The sequence below is a fragment of the Carya illinoinensis genome, chromosome 3 (assembly GCF_018687715.1).
Source record: "Carya illinoinensis cultivar Pawnee chromosome 3, C.illinoinensisPawnee_v1, whole genome shotgun sequence".
Taxonomy (NCBI): Eukaryota; Viridiplantae; Streptophyta; class Magnoliopsida; order Fagales; family Juglandaceae; genus Carya; species Carya illinoinensis.
Window position 1 is genome coordinate 11,001,000 of NC_056754.1, and position 10,387 is coordinate 11,011,386.

Here is a 10,387-nt window from a genome sequence, read left to right on the forward strand (position 1 = left end):
TGTAAAAACTATGTCGGTTGGGAATGGCCTGGGGGTCACAGTTTTGACAGTGGGTTTGAGTGAGAGGTACGTTTGGTAGGGCATTTGTGGGGCTGGGAACTACCAGTTGAATTTTAAATGAGATCATGACCTGACAGCAAATCTTCTAAGTACTACCATAGAAATCGAATCTATTAGATGTCAGGCCATCATTATCTATTTGGGTCAATTTTTTTTTTTTTTTAAGGATCTATTTGGACCATTCATTGCTTATAACTGTGGCAATCTCCTCCCCTTACCACAATAACATGGAAATTGTTTATTAAAAAATATTTTAATCACATATAAATTATATAAAAATAAATTTATAAAATAATTTAAGCATAACATATTAAATTATAAAAGAAGAATAATGATAGTTTTATTATTATTCTACAACTCTTTTATCATATTTTAAAATTTTTTTTATTTAATAATTAAGAAAATAACTATTAATAAAATTGTATATTTTTAAAAAAGTTTTAATAATTAAATGTATTAAAAAATATCTAAAGATATAAAAAATAAATAAATACACTATAAATAATAATAAAAAATAATAAATGTATCATTACCCATAAAAGAAATTGCCACTCACGTTTAAACCTCTCCTCGCATCACGTGTAACGAGTAACCACTGCGGACTTTGTTGCGCGCCGCAAACCTATACACACTCTTAATTAATTAATTAATTTATTGTCTCATTTTCAGCAATCTCCACATCCAGAGGCGCGCTACTCTCACTCCCTTTATAAACTACGTCTCCCTGCCATATCATCATCATCCACAGAATCCTAGCCGTTCGTTGGCTGCACTTCCCGTGGGGACCAATAATCAACGATTCATTTCCTAATTATTTTTTATTTTTATAAAATTCAAATTTCCTTCCTAATTAAACCAAGAGTTTTACTGCATACAAACACAGTCGTATATTAATCTATATATCAATATTAATTTATTTATATTTAAAATTTAAATTAACATTATTTTTAATAAAATTTATTTTTTAAACAATCACATCATATTAATACACAAATTAATACATAATTATACTTACAATTATATTTTTCCTTAAACCAAACGCAACCGCCTCTCACCTGAACAAAATGCCGTTTATCCTCCGTCATCTCCCACTATAAAATAGAACAAAACCCCCTTCGTCTCACCGCCATTATCCAAACCCTCACACTCTTCCCTACCGCTTTCTCACTCGTTAAGCCACTTCTAGAACAAACTCAGTGACCGAGTTCAAAATGCGGGAGATCCTTCACATCCAGGGAGGTCAATGCGGGAACCAGATCGGGGCTAAGTTCTGGGAGGTTGTGTGCGCGGAGCATGGGATCGACTCCACGGGGAGGTATCAGGGGGACAACGACCTCCAGCTCGAGCGCGTCAATGTCTACTACAACGAGGCCAGTTGCGGCCGCTTTGTCCCTCGTGCCGTGCTCATGGATCTAGAGCCGGGCACCATGGATAGCGTCAGATCCGGGCCGTACGGGCAGATATTCCGTCCCGATAACTTTGTTTTCGGGCAGTCCGGGGCGGGGAACAATTGGGCCAAGGGGCATTATACGGAGGGGGCCGAACTGATCGACTCCGTTCTCGATGTCGTCAGGAAAGAGGCGGAGAATTGCGACTGTTTGCAAGGTACCCTGTTATTATTAGTTTATAGCTATTTTCCGAAACTTTTTACTCGGAAGTGTTTTTTCAGTTGAACTAACGGTTATGAGTTTATAGTCAATTTAGTTTTGTATTCTATTCTGATTTTTTTTTGGAATAAGGATTTTTTTAAATTTTGTGCGTTTCTTATTGTAGAAATTGAGTTTACAAGCCTTTTAGGTTACTTATGATATTTTATTTCATATTTGGCTTTCATGGCTTTATTGCGAATCTTTTGGGCCTATGTAGAGCGTAAATGTTTGGATCACTTGCGAATCTTAATTCTAGAAATGTTTTTTGCCCAACTTTTTCTTGCTTTTGATTTTGTCTTAGGATTTGTTGCCTTTAAAAAAAAAAAAAAAAAGCTGGTGTATTGTTGCTGTTAACGAAGTGTGTCGCACACCAGTCATCGGTTTTGGTCTCTTGTAACACAACAAGGAAGGTGAGGGCTCGGAATTGATGAAACACCTCGTTATTCCTTTAGATAACTCTTTGTATATGAGAGAACATAAGAATGTATTCTAATTTGAGATTTGTCTTTTATACCTCCTGTTGAGGTGGTCCCCCATATCCCGTATCGGGGGTGCCCGTCTTTCGTACTGGATACAATGCCGTCGCCTTTAATATGGTGTGGCTCCTTCGAGTCATGTTGTATGTGGCAGGTTGATGAGTGCGGCCATCTTTCCTGCATTCTGTCAGGGACAGTGGTTCTTGGTGGGATCTCTATCCACATTTCGTATCTGACCCTTCAATGCGGCATGTCTTTTTCCATGTTTACCATCTTCCCACGCTGGCTCGAGCCTCCTTCATATTATCCTGACTTGTGAGCCGATTATGCTTTGGCCGCTAGGCCTCCCAGGGATGAGTTATGCCCAACCTGGTCGGGGTTGGGAACATCTCTTCCAATTGCTATCTTAGATTTTATCTGCGCTTTTTGAAATTTTTTCCTGATTATTTGTCCAAAAGTTTGTTGGGTTGATATAAATTGTATAATATCGATTCTGGATAGCATTTATTTTCTCACTTTCTCTGTTTACTTTGTTGTTTCTTCTGTCATCTAAATCAGACCTCTGCATATTTTTTGGGTATTTTTGCTGCTTTGCTTTCGATACCAACAAGGTATGAATGGAAAAAATTTCATTAGAGTTACCCAATTCACGCTTCTTTCCTTCATTAGACATTGTTAGGAAACAGTTGCACAATTAAACGTACTGAAAATGAAGTTGAAATCAACTTTTGTTTTTCTTCTGATTATGCAAATTAGAGTTAAGTTTAATTGCCTCAATGGGCTATGATGTTGATAGCCATTCTTTATTGGATGATAGCAATTTGGAGTGAGAAAACTCCTATTGGTTGTGTAAGATTTTCAATGCTTTTGGGGGCTTACAAATTTTCATTGCTTTGTGGATCAGTTCTTCATGAAATTGTTTTATTTTAACTTCTTATTTTGTGGGGATTGCAGCATTAAAAGCCGGTTACATAGTTTTGGAGGACTTGCTATTGTATCCTGTGATTGTAACAAACTTGTTTCTCTTACTCTCAGGGTTTCAGGTTTGCCACTCTTTAGGAGGTGGAACCGGGTCAGGAATGGGAACTCTTCTCATTTCCAAGATCAGAGAAGAGTACCCAGATAGAATGATGCTCACTTTCTCTGTTTTCCCATCTCCTAAGGTGTCTGATACTGTTGTTGAGCCCTACAACGCAACGCTCTCAGTTCATCAGCTTGTGGAAAATGCAGATGAGTGTATGGTCTTGGACAATGAAGCTCTATATGACATATGCTTTCGAACACTGAAGCTCACCACCCCAAGTTGTGAGTTTCTTGTCCATTTTTTTGCATGTATTTATCATTTTGGTTTTCTAAGAACGTGACATACTGTATTACTGTGATAATTCCTTTGGTGGATTACCATGCAACACATTTTTTTGTGTAACTACAAATTAAATATATCATGGAAAGCAATTCCTAGGGGTTGGTGAAGTGGTAAGGGTCTTGGGGATATGATTATGCTCCCCTCAGGTCTAAGTTCAAATCTTTAGGTGCAAACAATTTCTAAAGGTCATGTGCATTGGTGAAAAGTGGATGATTTATTTGATCTGTGTAATGTGGGCATGTTAGATGCTTTAGTAGTTTAACTAGGTAAAAGATATGCGTTTGCAGACTCTGAGGTTCCTCATCATAAAAAATAAAAAATAAAAGAAGAAGAAGAAGATGCTATTATGGTGTGTATGGTTACAACTTACATAGTGTGGTGTTTGAAAGATGTTTCTTTCTTTCTTTTCTTCTGTTTTCATGGCCATGGGATTCTAGCTGTTTCTTGTACAATTTCCTTTTGAATGGCTTATTTTTCATGTTGTAACAACTGAAGAGATTCTTATAGATTATTTACCTGGAAATATTTAAATGGGAGTCAATTTGAGAGGTAAATAATTCTATGTTTGGACTGTGGAATAATTATATTTGGATGGATATTAATTTCAAGTTTGTGTATGGCACAATTGATGGGGATCTTCTTTTCTTTTCTTTTTTTAATTCGAATAATGTGAGTCCATTTATTTTGTTTGACCTCTCTAATCAGCGTAGAAATGATTTTTGTTTAATCCAGTTGGAGACCTCAATCACCTTATTTCTGCCACCATGAGTGGGGTTACTTGCTGCCTGCGCTTCCCTGGTCAACTGAATTCAGATCTCCGCAAGCTTGCAGTTAATCTGATCCCATTCCCTCGTTTGCACTTCTTCATGGTTGGTTTTGCTCCACTCACATCCCGTGGGTCACAGCAGTATCGGGCCCTTACTGTTCCTGAGCTCACCCAACAGATGTGGGATGCAAAGAACATGATGTGTGCTGCTGATCCTCGCCATGGTCGATATCTAACTGCTTCTGCTATGTTCCGTGGAAAGATGAGCACTAAGGAAGTGGACGAGCAGATGATCAATGTGCAGAACAAGAACTCATCCTACTTCGTTGAGTGGATCCCCAACAATGTTAAATCTACTGTTTGTGATATCCCTCCAACTGGTTTGAAAATGGCTTCAACATTTATTGGCAATTCTACATCCATTCAGGAAATGTTCAGGAGAGTCAGCGAACAGTTTACGGCCATGTTCCGCAGAAAGGCTTTCCTGCATTGGTACACAGGAGAAGGGATGGATGAAATGGAGTTTACAGAAGCAGAGAGCAACATGAATGATCTAGTTTCTGAGTACCAGCAGTACCAAGATGCTACAGCAGAAGAAGATGGCTATGAGTATGAAGATGAGGAGGAAGTTCAGGAGGAAGCCTAAGCAGTATTTGATTCCTGTTTCTCTTTCTGCTTGTGCAAGCTTTGATATGGCATTAATGTGTCGCTTTTTTTGCTGAATACCTTATTTTGGAGGCTTGATTTGTTGGAATTTGGTTGGATTTTACTTTTTAGGCTTGTATCTCGTTTGCCTTTGTGGTTGTACCCTAGGGATTTTTGTGTTACAAACATGCTACCAAGAGGCGTTAATGATTCATTTTTCTTGCCTCTGTGATGTGTCTCGGACTGTCATTAGCGTTTGGTGTTTTAGTCCAGGAGTTCATGTTTTTCAGTCATGCTACTATGTGGTTTGAACCATTAAATCGCGTTGCATGCCTTCTGAGTTTTTGGTTGTGTAAACATAATTAGAATGTTTTCTTATTTTGTTCGAGTACTGATGTAAGTCAGAGAGTTTGCGGGCGGGCTTGTAAATATCCTGAATTCCAATTTTATTTTTCTTGTTTCAGACTCTGTGTCTACCCATCTGTGGGTAGGCCAAAGTGGTAAGGGTGAATTTGTGTGCATGTGTCCCATGTCATAGCTTCGATTTAATTGGGAGGCTATGGCGATAGGTTGTTGTGTCTCTCCGGAAAACTCTGTTGTAGAGTGGTTTCTCGTCATTAACAAAAATATCCTACTTTATTTCTATTAGAGTCCAAAGTTTTGTATTAAGGATCGAGAGTTTGACTCAAGTTGTGAGATCCACAGTAGTTATAAAATAGAAATCATGAAAAGTAAACAGATATTGAATAACCTTCAGATCTTTAACCATAAATACAAGTTGAACAATATCAATAATTTATAGCTTATATTAAGATTTTTACAATTTTAAATACGTAGTAAAACTGATGTTGAAAACCCAATTCTCGCTATGAGACAAGAGAGTCGTCATCGCTGAACACCATTCTCTAAAGCCTCAAAAATTGAGCATGGGGAAATATGAGAGGGGTCTCACGGTTAAGAAGAAAATAGAGAACAAAGAAATTACGAATCCGATTAAGCAAGAATTACTTGTAATTGTACGGTTCATCAGCATATAAAAATATAGAGATTTTTTATTCCCACATTCTGATACAGAAGATATGCATAGAGATAAAAGTCTGTCGAGAGTCTGTGCATGGTCTAGGCTCCAAACTTGGGGACTTTGGCAGTTGAGATTTGAGCAAGGAAGTGTTCTGCTACATAGCGCCTTTGGATTTTGCCAGTAGCGGTCTTCGGGAGAGAATTGGTGACAAAAACCTTTTTGGGGACTTTGAAGGCTGCAAGATTTTTCTTGCAAAACCTTAGTACCTCTGCTTCTTCAATGCCCGATCCTTCTCTTGGTATGATTGCACAGTTAATCTTGCAAGGGCAAAAGAAAGAGACGATCAAAACAATATTATTGGGTGCTAGACATTGACCATGAAACCATTAAAAAAAAACCAAGTGAGAGATTTAACGGAAAACATCATAGAATTAAAGATTAATGTTATTTCGAGATCACAAAGATTGTCAAAACTGTAAACCTAGAGAGCACTTCATTTCATTTTCTTGAGAAAATGGAGAGCTTTTCCTGGTCTGACATATGATCACGAACCACATGTGGTTACGGGGTATGATGTAATCAGTTAAACAGCACCATACGAAACCATATTAATGCTTGAAGTTAGTGCACTCTCTCTGGTATCAGTATCCATCAAACTGGGGACATGATATCAGCAAGCAGTGCCCATCACATGACGATGCATGCCAGTTCCACCCACGGACACTGTCTTTGCGTAAATGATCTTTTTCTTGGTTTATGAGTAACTGGCCTTTGAGATTAATTATTAGCTAGAGAGAGAAAATATCCGACGTGTTTATATACAGACTTGTAAATACTAGAATTAAATCCAGAAATATTGTTCTCTATTCTAAATCTTAAGCAAACCTCTTCGCCATATTTGTCATCAGGTACTCCGAAAACAACTGCTTCGGCAATATCAGGATGGGATAGAAGAACTGCATCCACCTCAATCGGCGATATTTTCTCCCCTGCAACATAGATTGTTAAATTTACAAAACTCAGCAAACTTTCAAATGCACCATGAAAATGTAGTAGGCAGAATGGTACAGGTTTCGGAATTGGGGCGAAGAAGAAACTGTTCAACATAATTTTCTGTCTGTAATAAGAAAAGCAATACCTCCACGGTTAATGAGCTCTTTGATCCGACCAACTAGATGCAAATATCCGTCCGAATCCAAATACCCGAGATCACCCGTATGAAACCATCCGAACCGAAAAGCAGCCTTATTTGCCTCTGGGTTATTTTTGTAGCCCCTTGTCACGTTTGGTCCCCTGATGCACACCTCCCCACTCCTCTCTGCCTCTTGAACCACACCGTTCTCGTCCAATATCACCATTTCTTGACCCACCGGTTTTCCTACCGACCCAGTCTTGTGAGGCCCATTTTCCGGTAACGGGTTCGACGACATGAGATGGGCCGCTTCGGTCATGGCATACGCTTCCAATACGGGTGCCCCGAATGAGTCCTCCAGCCTGCTCAATATGGCCGGCGCCAGCGACGCGCTGCAGCTTCGAATAAACCTGAGCTTCGGGTATACGGGTTACGGTTTATCCAAGTGCCGATCCAATATGATTTGGTGGATGGTCGGGACCGCGGTGTACCATGTGGCGTTGAATTGGATCATGTCGGGCCAAAATGTTGAAGCCGAGAAACGTCCTGCGGCGGGGAGAGCCACGGCGGCACCGGAGCCGAGCGAACTCAGCAACCCGGCTAATAGGCCGTGGACGTGGAATAGGGGGAGGACTAACACGGTTGAGTCAGACTCGTTGAGTTTGTAAACCGTTTTAATGTTTTGCACGGAGGAGGCCAAGTTGAGCTGAGTTAGGGGTACACCCTTGGGGCGGCTCGTGGTGCCTGACGTGTGGAGAAAGAGCGACACGTCATCGGGATCGTTGGTGAGATTGGAGACCGAGTTTTTTTCCGACTCGGACTGAGTCAGTGAGAGAATGAGCTCGGCGTCGCCTTCGGGGAGTGTGGCTGTGACGTGAGGGATTTTCAGTTTTGATGCGGCGGCTTGGGCTGGGTCGTTTCCTTTTTCTGAGGTCAACAGGAGTTTCGACTCTGAGTCGGCGAGGTAAAACTCGAACTCGTCCGAGGTGTAGGCTGGGTTGAGCGGCGCAGCCGTGGCTCTGGCTCTTATCACAGCCATAAACATTATAACAAACTGTAATTGCAGGAGCAAACAAACAAATCACTCTCAAATAATCTTCTATATACAATAAATATACAGTAAAATAAAAACGAAGAAACTCGTTCAGGTACCCTGAGGTTGATGAGAAGAGTTATCACAAACCTCTTCAAAATGGGTCGCTTTGAAAAAAAAACATCAAAATGCAATCCTTTTTTCGGTTTTAAATTTTGATGGTACTGCACGAAAGAAATTATTACGAACTCTTCAAAACCTAATGCCAATTGTGTGGTGTTTTCATAACAGACTGGTGGCATTCCTTTTTTCGGTTTCAAATTGTGATGGTACTGCACGAAAGAAATTATTACGAACTCTTCAAAACCTAATACCAATTGTGTGGTGTTTTCATAACAGACTGGTGGCATCGAACTTCAAATCAGAACCAAAAGTAGCTATATAGCTAAAAGAATTTAAGCTTTAATTAGGGTGAAGTTAACCTCATGTGAAACCATACGTAATGCTTTTGAATATGCTTTCTCAAAGCTACCACGAAATTGCCACACACATCTCGTAATATAATTAGGCTTTTCATGAGATAAATCCGATAATAAAAGACCCCGCCCCCCCCCCCCCCCCCCCCTCCCAAACAAAAAAAAAACCATGTTTTATTTTCCGCCTCTTTCTCGACGACCAAACACATAGGGAATGCTAAAGAAAAGAGATATTAGAAAGAACAAGACCTCGACGGTATTGGGGAAGACGAGAGCCACGACGTCGCCTACGTTTACACCAGCTGCGACAAGTCGAGAAGCGGCACTTTCGACGAGTTCTTGAAGCCGAGCGTACGTCAAGTCTAACTTTCCGGAGACTGAGAGGGCCCGCCGTGATGAGAATTCTCCGGCTACTCGTCTCAACATCCCGGTAACTGTTAGATTCTCCATTTCTCACAGAGAGAGAGAGAGAGAGAGAGATCTTTTTATTCTACTGAACAGGAAAAGAAGCAATATCGATGATATCCGGATAGATCATGAGGAAGTCAGTCCCCGGAAACTGCGTGTATATATATAGGGAGTTTGAACGTTAAAGAGATTACATTTGGGATATTGTATGGGTAATATCTGAGAGATAGGTGATAAGGTGGTAAATAACTTGACATAAATAATTATTAGATATTCTTATAATACGAAAATTTATACTTCCATCCTATAATGAAATGACACGTCATTAATTTATATATACACAACATATATATATTAATAATTTTAATTACATGTTATTTTTTCATTGAACGGAAGTCCTACATGCATCATCTATATATAATTATTCTGAATAATCCTATACATCATATTATTATTTTATTTATATTTTATTATATATGATGTGGCATATTTATCATTATTTGATGATAAAAAAGTATGTAATAAATGATTATTTAATAATATTAAATATATCACATCTTATTTAATAAAATATAAGTGAGATAAAAATATAATGTATAAAATTTTAAATATATATATAAATAATTAATTTGGACAAATATTGGAACAGACTTCAAAAATAGCTTTCTTAATTGTATGTGACAAGAGAACATAATTGTACTTGATAGAGAATACCATGTAATTAATGCATATTTAATGTAAGGAATTAATTATATATATATAATACACATGATAGTTCACGCGCCATTCTTGGGGTCAGGATTAATCTGCTAGTTGTTTTTGTGTTTTTTTTATAGGTGAATATATTAGGTCGGAGTAACTTGTAAAACACGTTTGTTTAGTTGAATAAGATAAGATTTTTAATAAAAATAATATATATTTTTACAAAAAATTAATTAATGTATCAAGTTGAATCACTTCTTTGTAAAGTCTTTTTTGCAATGTTTTTCAAATATGACAATATTTTAAAATATAATAAACCATTCAACTTTTTTAATTTTTAAAATAAAATAATATTATAATAATATTTTATTTATTTTTTAACAAAATATCTTATTTTATCTCATCTCATCTAAATTTTGTAATCAAACCAAATATAAAGTTTGTAATAATTTAAATTTTTTTAAAAGACAGATTAATAATCTAGTTTATTACTATCACATCACATAAAACATTTAAGATGGTTTATTTTATAAGGCATTTGTTAAATAATACCTTAAAAAAAGAAGTAAATGTTTTTTTTTTTTAATATATTTGAAGGAGTGGAGTTTCAAACTCCAACAATTCTATTTTAAAAATTGTGAGTTATGCCAATC

At 37.7% G+C, this 10,387-nt stretch overlaps 2 protein-coding genes across 2 annotated transcripts; one reads left to right on the top strand and one right to left on the bottom strand.

Annotated features, from left to right (window-relative positions):
* The first annotated feature begins 1,139 nt into the window (after window positions 1-1,139).
* On the top strand, window positions 1,140-5,282 carry LOC122303246 (tubulin beta-1 chain). The gene is made up of 3 exons (XM_043114922.1): window positions 1,140-1,665; window positions 3,221-3,490; window positions 4,284-5,282. Exons 1-3 carry the CDS (start codon window positions 1,272-1,274, stop codon window positions 4,961-4,963), a joined length of 1,344 nt encoding a protein of 447 aa, XP_042970856.1. The 5' UTR covers window positions 1,140-1,271; the 3' UTR covers window positions 4,964-5,282.
* Window positions 5,283-5,928: 646 nt separating this feature from the next.
* LOC122303245 (probable CoA ligase CCL9) lies at window positions 5,929-9,236 on the bottom strand. Its single transcript, XM_043114921.1, is given in 4 exon segments — window positions 5,929-6,300; window positions 6,869-6,972; window positions 7,122-8,169; window positions 8,874-9,236. Coding segments are annotated over 4 exon segments (1,572 nt in total). The 5' UTR covers window positions 9,075-9,236; the 3' UTR covers window positions 5,929-6,081.
* Between the last annotated feature and the right edge of the window lie 1,151 nt (window positions 9,237-10,387).